This window comes from Nannospalax galili, unplaced genomic scaffold (genome assembly GCF_000622305.1).
Source record: "Nannospalax galili isolate Female #2095 unplaced genomic scaffold, S.galili_v1.0 scaffold336, whole genome shotgun sequence".
Classification (NCBI taxonomy): domain Eukaryota; kingdom Metazoa; phylum Chordata; class Mammalia; order Rodentia; family Spalacidae; genus Nannospalax; species Nannospalax galili.
Window position 1 is genome coordinate 3,169,717 of NW_008343385.1, and position 19,101 is coordinate 3,188,817.

The 19,101-nt window shown below is 39.1% G+C and overlaps 1 protein-coding gene across 4 annotated transcripts in view; it reads right to left on the minus strand.

Annotated features, from left to right (window-relative positions):
• Kiaa0586 (KIAA0586 ortholog) overlaps positions 1–19,101 on the minus strand; it is a 124,921-nt gene that overhangs the window by 52,459 nt on the left and 53,361 nt on the right. For all 4 annotated transcript variants that reach the window (XR_003850519.1, XM_029566670.1, XM_029566669.1 and 1 more), the window contains 7 exons: positions 13,240–13,439; positions 11,259–11,415; positions 9,742–9,961; positions 8,869–9,107; positions 7,255–7,331; positions 4,071–4,193; positions 1,323–1,500 (listed from right to left, as the gene is read on the minus strand). Coding sequence is in view for 3 of the 4 variants with exons in the window: in XM_029566670.1 (XP_029422530.1) it covers positions 1,323–1,500; positions 4,071–4,193; positions 7,255–7,331; positions 8,869–9,107; positions 9,742–9,961; positions 11,259–11,415; positions 13,240–13,439 (1,194 nt within the window). In the remaining variant the exon portion in view is untranslated. The remainder of the gene's footprint in view (positions 1–1,322; positions 1,501–4,070; positions 4,194–7,254; positions 7,332–8,868; positions 9,108–9,741; positions 9,962–11,258; positions 11,416–13,239; positions 13,440–19,101) is intronic.

A 19,101-nucleotide genomic window follows, 5' to 3' on the forward strand; every position in this document is an offset into this window, starting at 1 on the left:
ATATATATATAAAATGTCCTTAAAAAGAAATACACATAAGCCAGGCTATGAAATGATCAACTGACAATGCTACCCAAGAGGCTTACTGGAGCCCCATCCTATATTTATCCAAGGAGCAATGTTCAGCATTTGCTAACATACATGCTTACTTATAGGCTACAATTACTACAACAATGAGAATTAACCAGGTGCTGGTAATTTCCAAAGCGCTGCAACAGAAATTTTAATTACTCTCTAAAATAGTCCTGGATGCTCTGAGTACTGCATCTGAAAAATCACATAACATAAAGAGAAAGCTTCTATGACAAGGGTCATCTCACTGAACTTTGTCCTAGATTGGGATCTATCATGCTGATTTTGATGGGCTAGTTATATTTTCTAGTATATATTTGTGCTGGATAGCTTTAGTTTCAACTTGACACACCTGGGTTGAGGGAGCCTCAATTGGGGAATTTCCCCCATTGGACTGGCCTGTAGCTATGTCTGTGGGGTACCTTCTTGATTGTTGAGTGATGTGGGAGGGCCTAGCCCATTGTGGGTGGTGCCACTCCTGGGCAGGTAGGCCTGTGTTGCATAAACCAGCAGGCTGAGCAGGGGCTGGGAGAGCAAGCTAGTAAGCAGCATTCCCCCAAGGCTTGTGCTCCAGTTCCTACCTCCAGGTTCCTGCCCTGAGTTCCTACTTTGGGCTCCCTGATGAACTGCTGGACTGTGACCCAGGAGATGTAAGCTGAATAAACCCTTTCCTCCCCAAGTTGGTATTGGTCAGAGTGTTTTGTCAAAGCAATGGAGAAACAAACCAGAGCAATATTAAAATAGTACATCTGTACTAAATTTTTTAAGCATTTGTATGTATATTACAAAATTATCTCATGTACCTCCAAACGGTGCATGTACCAACACTGACACATGACTCACATTCAGGAAAACTTTGTTGTACACACCACAGAAAAGTTATGACTTTTAAGAGAGACTTTTTTGTTGTTCTTCTTCTTTTTGAGACAGGGTCTCCCTGTAGCCCCAGCTGGCCTGGAACCCACTATGTAGACCAGGCAGGCCTTGAACTCACACAGATCCACCTGCCTCTGCCTCCTGAGTGCTGGGATTAAAGACGTGCGCCAGCATGCCCAGTAAGAGAGACATTTTCCAGCCCTCATCTACAATGGTTGTACTTCTCTCAATTCAGTTAAGAAAACTACTATAGATCATAAGGCAAAATTGATGATAGTCACCATAGCATCAGTATGGGAAGAGACAAAGAGCCTATGATGGGATCCAAAGTAATATTCTATAGAGACATCGAGAAGCAGCACTGTAGTATGTACCTGAGGCTATGTCAGACTGCTGTAATAACAGCCTGGGATCACCTTCTTGATCCAAAAACTCAGCACTAGCAGCAGGTTGCTGCAAGCAGACGGACTGTCCTGTTAAGATGTTCTCTGCCGCCACTGTCAGCCTGGGCCTTTGTCCTTCACTAAGTTCACCCACACTGTTATCCAAGTCCTTTAAAAATAGAAACAACTGTTACGGCCGTTATATTAAAATCAATCAAAACAGGAAATACTTTTAGAATACCATGATCCATACCACATAAGTGCTTATTGTGTTCCATTTAAGGTACATGAAAGATTATTTAAGAAGTTAGTTTGGAGCCAGCAAGATGGCTCAGCAGGTAAGGGTGCTTGCTGCCAAGTGTGACAACATGAGTTCAATCCCTAGAACCTACATGGTACAAGGTGAGAACCAATTCCTGCAAGTTGTCCTGATCTCCATATGTGGTATATGCATTCACTTGGACACACAAATAAATAACAAATTTTTTTTCAAGAAAGTTTTAATGATTGGGGTATGTGTATTATGTGTTTGTATGCATGTATGTATATAGGTATGCATGTGTGGATACACATGCACATGTGTACACGTGCATATGGAGGCCAGAGATTGATGTCAGTGTCCTCTTTAATTGCTTCTCCACCTTAATTCTGAGACACATTTGCTCCCTGAACCTGGAGCTGTCCCAGTTGGCTAGACTGGCTGATCAGCAAGCCCCACGGATCCTCTGTCTCTGCCTTCCCAGTGCTGGGATTACAGGAGCACACCACCATGTCTGGCTTTTTACTGGGTGCTAGAGACCTGAACTTACATCTTCATGCTTGTGTGACAAGCACTTTACTGACTATCATTATCTGGTTTTCAAGTTCCAATAGAAACAAAACAGAAGAAAAATTCTATTGTAATTTAAAACATTAAATGCTGGTACCCATTATACATCATCCAAACAGCTTAAAACTGGAATAGAAATTATATTTCTCATTCCATACAAATTGAAATCACTTAAACTTATGATTAATTGATGGGAATAGCATTTTGTAACTAGCATAAAGATTACCTCCATATAAATATTTATAAATTATATAAATAATTATTTTCCTAGTTTGTTTTTTTTTTTTCTTTTTTTTGAGACAGTTGTGCTTCATAGTCCTGGCTGGCTGCAAGCCTGAAATCATCCTGCCTCAGCAGATACATTTTCCCCAGAAATCACTTAGAAATATTTCACAGTGCCTGTGCTAGTGGTTAAAGGTGAAGGTCACTCTTAATCATTCTGCATCTTTCCCAAGGTTGTATATGGCATAAAATATACATCCAATAAAAGGTGGCAGTCAATGGCTCTCATAAATCAGATTCATTTTTTTAATTAGCATTAACAAGTGATATGTTTCATTACAGTGTTTTCACACAAACTTTGTTTCTGTTGATCCTCCTCCCTCACCTCTTCCCTAACCCAACTCTCTTGTATCTTTTTCAGTCCCAGTAATTCCCTTCCACTTTCATATCACATGTATTCTATAATCTTCTTCTCCTTCTTCCTTCACACACACACACACACACACACACACACACACACACACACACACCCCCCATCAGTTTACACTCCCACCCAGCAATGAATAAGGGTACTGTGCTGGATAGCTTTAGTGTCAACTTGACACACCTGGGTTGAGGGAGGCTCAATTGGGGAATTGCCTCCATTGGACTGGCCTGTGGCCATATCTGTGGGGCTCTTTCTTGACTGTTGAGTGATGTGGGAGGGCCCAGCCCACTGTGGGTGGTGCCACTCCTGGGCAGGTGGGCCTGTGATGGATAAAAAAGCAGGTTGAGCAGGCGCCAGGGGAGCAAGCCAGTAAGCAGCATTCTTCTATGGCCTGTGCTTCAGCTCCTGTCTTGAGTTGTACCCTGGGCTCCCTGATGAACTGTGACCCAGGAGATGAAAGCCAGATAAACCCTTTCCTCCCCAAGTTGGTGTGGTCAGAGTGTTTTGTCACAGCAATGGAGGGAAAACTAGAGCTAGCCTGGAACTTGTTATGTAAACCAGGTTGGCCTCGAACTCACTATGTAAACCAGGTTGGCCTCGAACTCACAAAGATCCACCTGCCTCTGCCTCCCAAGTGCTGGGATTAAAGGTGTGCGCCACCACACCTGGCTGGTCAGAGTATTTTGTCACAGCAATGAAGAAACAAACTAGGACAGGTACAAATCCTTTTCAAGAGCTTCACTTTGGGTCAATGAGATGGCTCAGCAGGTCAGAACACTTTGCAGCCAACCCTGAAGACATAAGTTAGATCCCCAGTACCTACACGATGGAAGTAGAAAATGAGTCCTGCAAGTTGTCTTTTGCCCACCAAGCCAAAAACAATGAAATCTGATTTATGGCACACATTGGCCCACATACATACATACATACATACATACATACATACACAAATATACACACAGAAGCACGCAAAATAAATATAACTTTTAAAAACAAAGTTTCGTTCTTTTTTTTCAATTATCACATAAAATTGGAACAGATGGCCTATATTCTTCTCAGTTAAAAATGTATGAAATTCTCAATAAAGTTTTTCTAAAATTAAAAAAAAAATGCAGTTCTGACTGCAGGTTAAGGCTTCTATAACACTGTTTATACAGTAACTTAAACATTAACTTACCTTAATTAAAAGTTGGATACTTAAATGTTTTTCCTGTATTTATATTTACCCCGCCCCCGAAAAATCAATAGGGTTGAAAAGTACCTCTGTTTGCTGTAAAACGAGTAGCTCCTGGTCTTGTTTAGTAAGAAGAGAAAGAATTGCATCTGCATGAAACTTTTTGGGGGGCATCCTAATCACCTGCCCTTCACTAGGAGGATCATCTTCCTAAAAGAAACATAAAGACAGCTGATACAGCAAAAAACCTTATCAAACAATTTCACTTTTCTCAATTGTGATTAATAAAACTTTAGAGAAAAAAATGATACCAGTATAATTCATGTAATTCTTGTTTCCATTTGACTGTAATAAAGACACTTTACATTTGCTTCAAATATTTACAAGACTATAAAGTAACCTGGTAACATTAAATTGTAGATTTATTACAGAAACATGAAAGTTCGACCTTCTGTCTCAAGTGACTAGGCTGTAGTAATTCATAAATATTTAAAATGAGTCCATAGCCAGGTGTGGTGGCACACGCCTTTGGTCCTAGCACTCAGGAGGCAGGGGCAGGCGGATTTCTGTGAGTTCAAGGCCAGCCTGGTATACATAGTGAATTCCAGGCCAGCTGTGACTACAAGGAGACCCTGTCTCAAAAAAACAAAAAATAAAAAAAATTTTAAATGAGTTCATAAGGATTTTATATATGTTCACACAGAGCTCGAGTTTTGAGCTCACAGGATCTCCTGCTTCATATTTATGTAGCATGACAATGAGAATCTAGCACTGGGGTAAAGCTGCAACCTGGACCACAGACAAAAACAGAAACATAACAGCATATACAGACCCTCAAGATCCTCTGCCTTTGTGCCAATATCTGCCTTTAGCTATGGAGCAGGTTACTGAAAGCCATCATTACAGTACTTTGCCTAGGCTTCACCATGCCTCAAGATAGAGTTATCTGACAAATAAGGGACACTATGGGCCTGCATATCAGACAGAATGGATTCCTTTGTAAATACAGATATAAATATGATTTTAAATTCATTAAAGCAATTGCTTCTTGGTGTTTTGGCTAGGATCAAATACAAATGCATTAAAAGTATTTTTGATTATCTTATTTCAATGAAATAAAGCATATCAACTCAGGATTACATCTCCTACTTGTATATAGGTAAATGCCTAATAATACATGTGACCTCAGGTAATCCTGGGTTTTCTAGATTATACTTTTGTGTTTGACCTTATTATATAATTGTAGCACATCTGCTTTAGATATAGAAAAAAAATTCACAATTAGAAATTAATTACAAATGAAGAAAAAGATTATAATTTATTTGGTTCAGCTGATCAATTTACTTTAATGAAAGTTAAACATGCATTAGCATCAGATAAAGTTTAAGAATGAAGAACAATTCCATAAAGGTATATTAAATAGGCCACATGTATACATAATGCTCCTCAAAAAGTATTCACTTCACTTCTCTCCATATTATTTTCTAACAGTTACTGCAACTCTTTTCATAAGAGACTCAACCAGTTACTTAATAAATCATCATTGTTAAAAAATAACCATTCAAGGGGGCTAGAGAGATGGCTCAGCAGTTATAAACACTAGCTGTTCTTGCAGAAGACCCAGGTTCAAATTCCAGAACCACATGGCAGCTAACAACTATCCATAACTCCAGTTCCAGGGGATCCGATGCCCTCTTCTGTCCTCCATGGGCATTGCACAACATTGGGTGCACTTACACACATGCAGGCAATACATGCATACACATAAAATAAAAATATTTTTAAAAAATAACTGTTCAAACAAAATGTTATCAAAACAACTTTTAAAAAAAATTTATCATTTTTGTTGGGCATGGTGGTGCACGCATTTAGTCCCAGGCAGAGGCAGGTGTTATCTCTGTGAGTTCAAGGCCAGCCTGGTCTACATAGTGAGTTGCAGGCCAGCTGGGGCTACAGGGAGACCCTGTCTCAAAACGACCAAAAAAAAAAAATTATTTTTATTTTATGAGTGTATTGCCTCATGTATGTAAATGCACCCATGTCATGAAATGCCTGTAGAGGGTGTTCCTGGACCTGAGGTTACAGATGGTTGTCCTTTACAAGAGCAGTCAGTGCTCTTAACCAATGAGGCAACTCTCCAGTCCCCCACAAAAAACCCCTTACTGAAGTACTTGTCTACTCCTTTATGAAATAAAAACTTTTGGAAAAAAAAAACAGCAATAGGGGATGGAGAAATGGCTCAGTGGTTAAGAGCACTGTCTGCTCTTGCACAGGACCTTGGTTTGGGTCCCTGCACCCACATAACAGATAACAGCCATCTGTAACTCCAGTTCCAGGGGATCTGACACCCTCTTCTGGCCTCCACAAGAATTGGTTGTATATGATGTACTTACATGAAGACAAAATGCTCATGCATATAAAAATAAATTTTTTAAAAAAAGAAAAACAACAGTGATGCTTAGCAAAGGATATGGTGTTGAATATAGCTACCTTTCTTTGTTAAGTCACTTCAAAACATAAAAAGTAAAAAAAATTCTTTAACAGGTTTAAAAGAAAAGTCATAGTATCATTTCTGTATATATGCATTACACATATAAATAAAATATATGACATAATTTTCTTCTGTGGGGCTAGATAATAACTGGAAGGATTACTTTTCCTAGATTCTATTTTGATTTTTATTTGTAAGTCATTAAATTTATATATCTATTAGCCCAAAGAATTATAACTATGATTAGTTGAAAAATAAATGTATTACATAAGAATTGGTTAAAATATTTAAGATTCTGTTCAAAACAATATAACAATGACAAATCTAAGAAACAATTTATACTTTGGTTTCATTATCTAATTACATTAACTGTGTATATTTTGACTAAACTCAGAGGCTAGTAACACCTTTCTTTCATTCTTCCATTATATAAGATCATATAATGAAATGTGTAAGAAACCCTAAAACTCTTCATGACTAGTATTCCCCCGCAGTCCCTTCCTCCTCCCTCCCTTCCTTTCCTTCTTTCCTTTTCTCCCTGAGGCAAGGTCTTGCTGCTTGCTGTGTAGTACTCAAACTCATAATCCTCTTGTCTAAGCCTCTGAGTTATAAGGTATCTGTGACTAGAGACAGGAACTTACCACTGTGCCCAGATACATGGATAGCATTTACTAAATTTTGTGCCTAACTCTAATCACTGAAGAGAAGCCCACTCAAATAGCCATGCGTAGACTCTTCCACTGAGAATACAGCACGGCATGGGAATCATTTCTCTCTTACCATTTCGAGGGCATCATGCAGAGTGCTGGATAAGCTATCATTTACATTCATCAGACATAATCCTCCATTTCCTAAAACTAGAAATTATAGTACAGCAATTTAGAAAAAAAAAGAAGACAAATATGCTAAGTAATTTGACCAGAAAGTAGAAACACATTAACCTCATAATATAATAGAAATACTGGCAAAGTTCATATTTAAGTAATTTGTGAATTACTCGATTTTATCATTTTAAAATAGTGTAGTTTATAACAAAGACCCAAAAGTTCAGTGCCTTGCCACAACAACAGGAGGAAGATCATCCCATACCTACCACCCCCTCCAAGGCTCAGGGACTTTTGCAGAAGACGTTGGCAGAAAGAACATAAGAGCCGGAGGAAGGGGTGGAGTGTTACCTGGAAGTGTCCTCTGACCACTATGCCGGCAAGCTATAGTCACACCTCTTTCCCACGCTCATCAACAAGTCAATGGGGGAGTCAAGTTACCTCTCCCACCCAATCAGCTGACCTTAGCTGCAATGTGGGGGAGGGGCAAAGGATACATAAGCCGAGAACACCGTGGGACACCTCTCACCATTTTGTGTAGCTGTCAGGAAGTCACAGGATCTATATTGGAGTGTGGACTTCACAGCACAGCTGTAAATGGGGGGCACTGCTCTTCTGTAAATAAATCCCTACCCTATGCTCTGTTAGCAAATCCAATAAACTAGTCAGGATTAAAAAAAAAAAAAAGAATAAAGTTAATGGAAACCATCATTATTCCACCAACATTGACCTCATGTTGACAAATCCTTTGGTCTTTGATTTTTTTTTTTTTCCTCTTTTTTTGGTCTTTTTGGGACAGGGTCTCCCTGTGACCCCAGCTGGCCTAGAGCTTGCTGTGTGGACCAGGCTGGTCTTGAACTCAGAGATCTGCTGGGCTCTGCCTCCCAAGTGCTGGGATTGAGGACGTATGCCACCATGCCTGGCTTTAGTCTATGATTTCTTATTCCCACTTTTCCACCCTTAAACTTCATTGTGTGTGTGTGTGTGTGTGTGTGTGTGGGTGTGTGTGGGTATTTTTTTTTTTTTTGGTATTTTTGAGGCAGGGTCTCCCCATAGCCCCAGCTGTCCTGGAACTCACTATGTAGACCAGGTTGGCCTTGAACTCACAGAGATCCACCTGCCTCTGCCTCCCAAGTGCTGGGATTAAAGGCGTGCACCACCATGCCCGGCATCATTGTGTATATTTTTGATGTAACCTGCTTCAATTGTTTCTGGAAAATGTGTTAAAAACTGCCTCTTTTTGGAATAATAAAAATATTCTTAAAAAAAAAGTTCAGGCTTCACAATTATATGCACATCATGAACCTATTTAAAGGTAAATATACACAAATATGTATTTAGGATCTATACATGCAAAGACAAAAACAGGCTAGCAGTATATACCTCAAGTTATTATCAAATTAATTTTCCAAAATTAGAGCTCAGAAAAGTTAACTTGCACAGACTTCCTATTCTTTCTATTATAGCATGTTAAATATTGAGAGTTAAACAAAAAAATTTTTTAAAAAGTTATTACCAAGGAAATTATAATAATGCAACTAGTAAAGTCAATTAATATAGGTTTACTTACTCTTGGTAGCCAAGTTTTGACCATAGCTAAATAAAATCTCTCCTTCAGAGATAGGCCTATCTAAGGTTTCTGTATCAGTGACAGTGATGCTCAAAGTGTTCTCCAGTGTTGATGAACCAGAACTTGGCATCTGTATTGGAGACTGGGCCTTTGTGTCCATAGGAAGTGGCTCTGAAGGTGCAGGCAGAGCAGAGAAGTCAACACTCGCAGATTCTTCATCCTTAGCCACAGACATCACACTAACAACATAAAGAAATATTTTGAATTTAGTAGGTCTCTCAAGGCCTATACCCATTCATCTGTAAAAAAGCAGATTTAAAGGTGTTATCTCCTTTAGCAAAGTATTTCTATGATCTACACTATGAAAAGTAATCAACAAGGTTCTTTTTCTGAAATTGTTTTCATGCTTTAATCAGGTCATCTTAAAAGCTTTTCTAGCCACAAAATGAAGTCTACTTATAACTTAAAACTTACTACTTATAACTTATAACTGATCATAGTAAATGATGATCTACATTAGAGAGAAATCATTTCATGATTCATTAACAATGATAAAAGTTTATTATTTATTTCAAACCTTTAAAAAAGACATGGTATAAATGTTTGATTTTTTTAATTTTAATTTTTTTAATTACAAAATTCCTTATTCTAAAATATAGATTAAAGTCAGACATGACTATAATCCTAGCACTAGGGAGGCTGAGGCAGGAAGATTGCCAGTTAAGGCCAACCTGATTTACAAAAGTTCCAGGCCAGCCTGGGCTTCATAACAAGTCACATCCAAGCCCTTTCTATGTCATTTTATAGATGGGACTAGAGTGTGGAAAGAGTGAACTCTGGTCAAGTTGCAAAACAACTATATGCTCCACTTACATAGCTTTTGGGTGAAGAAGCTCTTGAAGAGAGTTAGGATTCTCTTCATCCAATGGCAGGTCTCCATTGTCCCATGGCTTGGGAAGATCTGGGCTTGATAACTTCAACTTATCAATGGAAATTTCTGACAAAGTTGGGGTAGGAGCTGCTGGTGGAGGTGGTGTAGTAATAGGGGTAACTGTTGGCGTATTGACAAGTGTAATGGTAGGTATATTGTCACCTGAAAATTTTAAAAAAGAAGAAATTAAAAACCAGTAAACAACTTCATACTATGGTGATTTCTGCTGTTTCAGAGAGCCTTAACATGGTGGTACACAAATAATGGCAATTGTTAATGATGACGACAGTGATGGCTGTTAGAGAATTTCTAAAATAATTTAGTGAAGTGTTAAAAAAAAATTTGAAAGGACGGCATTTTTAAACTACATTTAAAGCAGCTTATCTAGTTATTAGATGACGTATTTTAAGAAGTCATAATGTAGTGTGAGCACCTCCCCTCAAAGTTCATGAGTTAGAAACAATCCCCAAATCCATACGATGCTTTGAGGCAGGCTTGTTGTGAGCTACTTAGGGTTAGATGAGGACATGAAGATGAGGGCTCCATGATGGGACCAGTGGCTCTCTAAGAAGGGAGACCTCAGCTTGTAGGTGCCTGTTCTTTTGTTGCTATATAATGTCTTCTGCCATTTATGATGTAGCAAGAAGGCTCTCACCACATGCAGACTCTGGATCTGACTTCCCAGAATCCAGAACTGTAAGAAATAAGTCTCTTTAACTTATAAATTACCTAGCTTAGGGTATTCTGTTACAGCTGCATAAAAAAGTGGCAACCAATTCCTTAGTTTCCTTGCAAGAGAAACCATTTACTAAAACCTACTAAGCAAAAGCTATTTCTAGTTGCTAAGGTTAAACTGAATTATAGAAACAACATTTCTAGTAGCATGCGAGATGGCACAGCAGGTAAAGCATCTGCCTAACAATCTGAGTTCAATCCTGGAACCCATTTAAAGGGGAAGGAGAGAACATACTCTACAAAGTTGTCCCCTGACTGCTATACATGTGCCATGATAGGTCTATGCCCACACATACACACACAATAATAATGATAACAAAAGAACTTTTTAAAAAGAAACAAAGTCAAGCCGGGAGTGGTGGTGCATGCCTTTAATCCCAGAGGCAGGCAGATCTCTGTTGAGTTCAAGACCAGCCTGGTCTACATAGCTATTTCTAGGTCAGCTGGGGCTACAGGGAGACCCTGTCTCAAAAAGACCAAAATGGGGTGGGGATTTAGCTGAGGGGTAAAGCGCTTGCCTAGCAAGTGCAAGGCCCTGGGTTTGGTCCTCAGCTCTGAAGGAAAAAAGAAAGGAAGGAAGGAAGGAAGGAAGGAAGGAAGGAAGGAAGGAAGGAAGGAAGGAAGGTCCCTATGGTTTTCCCTGTCTGTCTATCCCGCCTCAAAAGAAAGGGAGAGAAAGAAAAGAAAAAAGAAAAGAGAAAAGAAAAGAAAAGAAGGCCTCTACCTTTTTCAGCACATACTTCTTTAACAGGAAAAGCCACATCGTAAGCTGAATCACAGGGAGAAGAATCTGGAGTTTTCACTAGCACATGCTCCTCAGGAGGTGATGGTGAGCCAGGAGGAGTAGGCTGGGGTGTGGCCACTGGAGTACAAACTCTAGCCTAAGATAAATTAGTGAAACAAGACAAAAGGTACTGATCATCACCAAAACAAAAATAATACAAAACAAGGGTGCCCGGGCGTGGTGGCACAGGCCTTTGATCCAAGTACTTAGGAGGCAGAGACAGGGAAATCCCTGTGAGTGTGAGGCCAGATTGGTCTACCTAGTGAGTCCCAGGACAGATGGGGCTACAGGGAGACCCTGTCTCAAAAAAAAAAAAAAAAAAAAAGAGAGAAAGAAACAAAGAAAGAAAAAAGAACAAGTAATAATGCAGTCATTCACTGACTGTATAGAATTCAAATGGACTAGCAAAGTAGCAACAATAACAAAGAAAGCCTAAATACCCTGGCTCTTTAAATACTTACCTGCTAGAGTAAGGCTGGCTTAAAGGAACCCTTGGGCAATTGAAATAACTCCACCTCTGCACTAGGTACCAAAGGCATCCTCTTTTAGCACAGAGAGGAAGATTAACCAGATACAAGTAGAGGTCAAACCCAACTACAAAGTTGATGGGCAGGCCATGCAACAAAAAGGAAGCATTTTAACTGACAAGATACCAAAAAAGTAGTCTCTCAGAAAGAAGTAAAAGCATGAAAAAGTAATGGAAAGATAAAAAAAAGTATGGGATGAAGGGAAATGAACATAATAGGGGATTAAAGGACGAGGGGGGGAAAATGGTAAGACTTTAATATTAATTTTTCAAGTAGGTAATATTCAAATAGTTCAAAAGTTTAAAGACAATGGTGAATGTCTAGTTTGCTTCCTCAGAGTTATCAAATAATCCTGACCTAAGTCAGGATATAGATTTACCTATGAAATAAGTTTCCAGAAGTAAGACTACTTAAAAGAACTGTGTTTTAAATTTGAATAGATACTGCCAGACTTCCCCTAGAGGACTGTACTATTTTACATGACCAGCAGAGGGGGTGAGAAGGCCTATTTCCCCAAAGTTTATCAAACAATAGCATTATCATACTAGCAGAGTTTCAGTGGACTGACTATCTCTTATAGATATAGGGACAGTTTATATTTCTTTGGTGTATGTGGACTACCTTGTCATGTTCTTTGTTGAATTTCAAAATCCATTATCTTTTTCTCTTCATTCTAAAAATTAAGGTGATTAGGCTTTATTCCACATCATGTTGCAAACCACTATGTAACTTAATATAGTGGAGAAGCCTCCAGCCACATCACTCTGAACATACCTGAGCTCATCTAAAATGATGAACGATATCGGAAATTATACAACCTTGTTCAACAATTAGCATATTCTAGCTTTTATTTGTAAAAGAAATAAATACATTATATCTTTTATCCTTGACTAAGTTTTACAAATGAACAAATTTTATCACACATACTCACACATATGAGGAGAGGAGGAGGAGGAGGAGGTGGGAAGACAGCCAGGCACAGTGGTACACACCTTTAATCCCAGCACTTGGGAGATAGAGGGATAGAGGCAGGAGGATCTCTGTGAGTTCCAGTCCAGCTATATAGTGAGTTCTTTCTCAAAAGAGAGAGAGAGAGAGAGAGAGAGAGAGAGAGAGAGAGAGAGAGATTGATTCTGTCATAATCTATGATCTTATAATGTGCAGTTTAAAACTGATCTGCTTTACTCAGGTGGCACGTAAGGAGCTCAGGTGGGACAACTGCCCAGGGCTACTCAGAGTTCCAGGCCAGCTTGGACTCTAGTGTTAAGAGTCTCTTAACAAACAAACAACAATAAAATTAAAAGTAACTATTTTAACCGTTCTTTAATAAATATAATATCTCAAAAGTTCCCCATAATTCTTAGTTCATGAGGGGAGGGAAGAGTTATTCTTACAGACAAGTAGGTCTCGCTTGCTGAGACATCACCAGCAGCACTCAGGGCAGCAGGGCCTTGCTTCTTTGCCTCTCTGTCACCCAGCATGACAGCAATGGTCTCAGCAAGAGCTTCATTAACAAAATGGCTAATCAGGTCTGAATTCACAGGAACTCCCGCATCTACAAAAAGCTGGAGCACTCCACTGCTGGTTCCTGCCACTAAAAAACAAAACTTCATATAAATGGGCAAGAACCATGGCTGTAAATCAAACCTTAATTCTTAAAATTTTAAAGAAGCAGTGTGTGTGTGTGTGTGTGTGTGTGTGTGTGTGTGTGTGTGTGTAAGGAGAAATAAAAAATGAGAATAGAAGCAAACCTACTGTATTACTTTCCTGCTGCTATGCTAAAAACACCATGACCAAAGGCAGCTTAGAGAAGAGTTTATTCTGGGGCTGGAGAGGTGGCTCAGCAGTTAAGAGCACTGGCTGCTCTTGCAGAAGACCCAGGTTCAATTCCCAGTACCCATGCAGCAGCTAACAACTCTCTATAACTCTAGTTCCAGGGGATCCGACACCTCCTTCTGACCTCCGTGAGCACTGCATGACATGGATGCAGTTATACACATGTAGGCAATACACTCATACACATAAAAAAATAAATAAAATATTTGAAAAAAAATAAGAGTTTACTCTGGCTTACAGTTCCAGAGGGATAAGAGTCTATCATGGGGAGGCATGGCAGCAAGCGGCAGGCCTGGCAGAAGCCAAAAGCGAAGAGCTCACATCTTCAACCACAAACAAGCAGAAAGCGAACTGGAAGTGGGGTGAAGCTATGAACTCTGAGCCTTTCCCGCTCCACCCCCCGTGACATACTTCCTCCAACAAGGCTGTACCTCCTACAAGTTCCATGGTCTTCTCCACCACCACCAAGAAGCTAAGTGTTCAAATAATTAAGGCTAAGGGGGACATTTCTCACTCAAAACACCACACCTACTTACCATGAGGAAGACCAAGATAATAATCTAAATAATAAACATCTTCTCTCAACAAACCAAGAGTGAAGAAAATATACAAATGAAAATTTACTTATTTGGCTTCTTCCCTACTACCACATAACTTAATTAAAAATAAATCCACCACTTCACAATTTAAAAAAAATCACATCCATACTAAATGTCCTATGCTGAAAACATTCCATTTCCCCTACTGACCAAAACACAAGGCTGTGTTAAATATGAGGCAAATTTTCCTTCACTCTGGTTCAGATCCATCAGTTATAAACATTACAAGCCAAGCCTCCTTAAACTATAGCAGAATCTGGACAGTTAAAGTTTTATAAAGGAAGAACAGGCTATTCTATTACTAGAAAAAAAAAGGAAAAAGAACAGGTAATAATATATAGAAATGTGCTTTAAAAATAACAAAATTGGAGAACTTATAAAATCATAATAATTGCTCAACCAGGCAAGACAGAAAGTACAAAACAGATGCACACATTTAATTAATTTTCATAATCTTTTAAACAACTGGTGCTAGAAAACCTGGTAATCTCTATGTAAAAAAGAGGAAGAATAAAGGAAAAGAGGAAAAAGGAAAGAATTTTTTAAAAATCTCTCCTTTTTGTCTTTTCGAGACAGGGTCTCCCTGTAGTCCCAGCTGACCTGAACTCACTAAGTAGACCAGGCTGGCCTTGAACTCACAGAGATCTGCCTGCCTCTGTGTCCCGAGTGCTGGGATTAAAGGCATGTGCCACCATGCCTGGCTCATTTACTTTATTTTATGGGTATGTATGTATAATTGAATGTATGTACCACCTGCATGCTGGTGCCCAAAGTGGCCAGGAGAGGGCATAAGAGCCTCTGGAACTGGAGTTACAAGCAGTTTGAGCCACCATGTGAGTGCTGGGAATTGAACTTTGGTCCTCTCTAAGAGCTGCAAGTGCTCTTAACTGCTGAGCCACCTATTCAGTCCCTGAGAGTTCTAATCCTTCATACCATATACAAGCTTTAACTCAAAATATGCTTACTAGCATGAGGGAGTTGCTGAGTGGTAGAGTATTTGCCTAGCAGGGCCACGCAGTCAATGCCCAAAATCAATATCTATCTATCTCTCTCTCTCTCTCTCTCTCTCTCTCTCTCTCTCTCACTCACTCACACAGAACCTAAATGCATAGCCTAAAACTATATATCTTCTAGAAGAAACTATTAGAAAAACTCTTAATGATTTCAAGTTAAGTAAACGTTTCTTAAGAAATATGTCCAAAAATTCCACAAGATACAAAAGAAAAAATAAATTAGACTTCCTCAAAATGAATCCTTCAGTTTTCAAAACATGAGAAAGCAAAGGGGCAGGATACAAAGCAGGTGAGCACACTGCAGAACACATACCTAATAAACTTGTATCAAAAACAAAGAATGTTATAACTCAATAGCACGGAGGGACAAAACCCAGTTTAAAAATGAGCAAAGGAGGCTAGACGTGGTGGCGCACGCCTTTACTCCCAGCACTCAGGAGGCAGAGGCAGGCAAATTGTTGTGAGTTCAAGGCCAGCCTGGTCTACATAGTGAGTTCAGGTCAGCTGGGACTACAGAGAGACCCTGTCTCAAAAAGACAAAAAAAAAAAAAAAAAAAAAAAAAAAAAAGAGAGAGAGAGAGAGCAAAGATTTAAAATTACATTTCACCAACATAAATGACAAATATATGAAAACTTGCACACTTGCACATCATCATTAGTCATAGTTAGCCATTATGATATTTAGTATATTCAGGGAAATGCAAATAAGAACCACAATGAGATATCACCACACAGGAGCAGAATGACTAGAAAAAAAAAAGAGTGCTAATACCAAGTGCTGGTAAAGATGTAGGACAATTGGAATTCTCATGTAATGCTGGTTGGGATACAAAATAGCACACCCACTTTGGAAAATATTCAGCAACTTCTGATAAACATTTATTTATCACATGACTAGGATTAATTAAAAGATGTGTCTAAAGAAAGACTTGTCAGCAAGTTTTTATTTTATTTTTATTTTATGCATGCATGTATTGCCTGCATGCAGGTAAGTGCACCCATGTCATGCAATGCCCATTGAGGACAGAAGAGGCTGCTGGATCCCCTGGAAATGAAGTTACCGACAGTTGTTAGCTATCATGTGGGTGATGGGATTCAAACCCAGGTCTTCTGCAAGAACAGACAGTGTTCTGAACCGCTGAGCCATCTCTCCAGCCCCATCAACAAGTTTTCTTAGCAGTTTTATTTATGATAACCCAAAGTTAAAAGACTACAAATTTCAACCAGCTGATAATTGGATTAGCAAATTATGGTATAACCAGAGTACAATACTAATATATGCATTATTACCAAAATATTGCTCTAGGGCCAGCAAGATGTCTCAGCAAGTAAGGATGCTTGCTGCCAAGACTCATGACCTGAATTCAATCACCAGGACCGACCGAAGGTGGAAAGAGAGAATCAACTCCTGCTATTGTCTTCTGACATCTACAGGTACACAATGGCTCATGTGCACATACACACACACCAAATAAATGTAAAAATTATGTATATTAGAAATGTAGGGGCTGGAGGGATAGCTCAGCGGTTAAGAGCACTGATTGTTTTTGCAGAGGGTTCAAGTCCCAGCACCCACATGGTGGCTATGAACTGCCTTTAACTCCTGTTCCAGGGGAATTTGAAGCCCTCTTCTGACCTCTGTGGCATTGCACAACATGGGTACACTCAAATACATGCAGGCAATACACTCATACACATAAAATAAAAATAGTAAATAAAATATTAAAAAAAGAAATGTAAAGTGTTAGTATATTAAGTATAGACATTTAAAAACCAAGTGCAGAGGCATGCGCCTGTAGTCACAGGTACTGAGAGTGCTGGGGCAAAAGGATTAGTTGAAGCCAGTCAGAGATCAGCCTGGTTAGTGAGCCCTCATCTATGTTATCAAAATGTGGCCCACTGGCCAGGTGTGGTGGCGCATACTATTAATCCCAACACTCAAGAGGCAGAGGCAGAAGGAGCTCTGTGAGCTCAAAGCTGGTCTACATAGGACGTTCCGGGACAGCTGGGACTACAAAAGACCCTGTCTCAAAAAAAAAAAAAAAAAAAAAAAAAAAGAAGAGAAAAAAATGTGGATCATTAACAGATGCCAAAAGTTTTGATTGTCAGGGATCTCCTTGATGACGCTCTATAAATACTACTTCAGAGCTAATGTGAAAAGAAAAACTCTACCTCTCCAGCTGTAGAAAACCCTTCTTAGCTCTTTCATACTTTAAGTAAAGCAGGCTTTTTTGTTTCGGTAGTGGCTCTTTTTTGCCTTCATGAAATATTGCTCATGCACTTAGTCCTTTAGCTGTTGAAACTGTGCTATTTCTTCTGCCTGGTTCCACTGATGGAGTTCACAACCACCTTTGGTGGAGCTCCTGATACCAGTTATTAAAGCTCTTCCCACTCAAGTTGTTTTGAAAGTGAATCCAATAAGGTACACAGGATTTTAAAACTTTTTTTAAAACTTAACAGACTATATTTTTAAAGCTATTTTTAGATTTACAAGAACATTGGACAGAAAGTACAGACTCCACATACCTCTCATCTCCCTGCCCCAGTTCCTCCTAGTAGTAACAACTTACATCAGTGTGTACATGTTATAATTGAAGAACTAATGTTACTGTAAAGGCATGTGCCACTATGCCCAGCCTAATACTTTATTATTAATTAAAGCTCATATTTGGCATTTGGGTTAAAAAATATATTATGCTAAATAAAAATCAGCCAACAAAAAATTATGATAGAAGATTATGTGTGAATGAAAGTCTACAAAAGGTTAAAATACAGTGACAGAAAGCACATCTATGGTTGTTATCTGTGCATGAGCAGGGGCTAGGAACTGTCTGCACAGTAACATAAAGACACTTTGGGGGATGATAACAATGTTTTCCTGTATCATGGTTATATGGCTAACATATAGCTATGTGTATTTTACAACTTGTCAAATTGTATGCTTATGACTGATAAATTCTAAGGCAAGTAAATTACAATCTAAAAAAGACTGCTGGACAAAGTGTATGGGTTTAGGAAGGGAGTAGAAGGGAGGAGGAAAAGAAACCATAAACAGAAGAGAAAGGAGAAGAAGACACAGAAGAGGGCATGGTCTCCTTAGAAAGACTCATTAATGTCAGTGAGTGCTCAAAATCTTATTAGGTGTCAGTCAACAACTAGGCACAGAGAAGAAACACCTTTAATACCGAGTAATTTATAGTCTAGTGAGTGAGAAAAATATGTAAATCAACCATAATAACCAGATAGCTATTATAAATATATTGGGATAATTAATCTTGTTAACTTGATGGGATTGGACTCACCTAGAAGACACAGCTCTGGATGTGTCTGTGAGGGCATTTCCAAAGACAGCTAAATGAGGAGAAAAGCCCCATCCTGAATGTGGGCATCACCACTGCATCATCTGGGGTTCTGGATAGCACTCAGAAAGCTGCTGGATATCAGCATTCCTCTCTCTTTGCTTTTGAACTGAGGATGCAATGTGACCAGCCACATCACACTCCCCTCCTCTGCCTTTCTCACCAAAACGAACTCTAACCTTTCTAATCACGAGCCAAAATAGATCTTTCCTCCCTATACTGCCCTTTGTCAGATACTTGGTTGTAGTGATTAGAGGGAAAAAAAAAAAATAGAAGCTCTGGAGAGATGATTCAGTGAATAAAGGCACTTGCCACCAAGCCTTATGACTTGAGTTCAACCTCTGGAACCCACAGAGTAGAAAAAGTGACTACTAAAACTTATCCTCTAATTTCTGCATGCACACAGGGGTACACGCACACACATACATGCAACTCTAAATGAATACTGT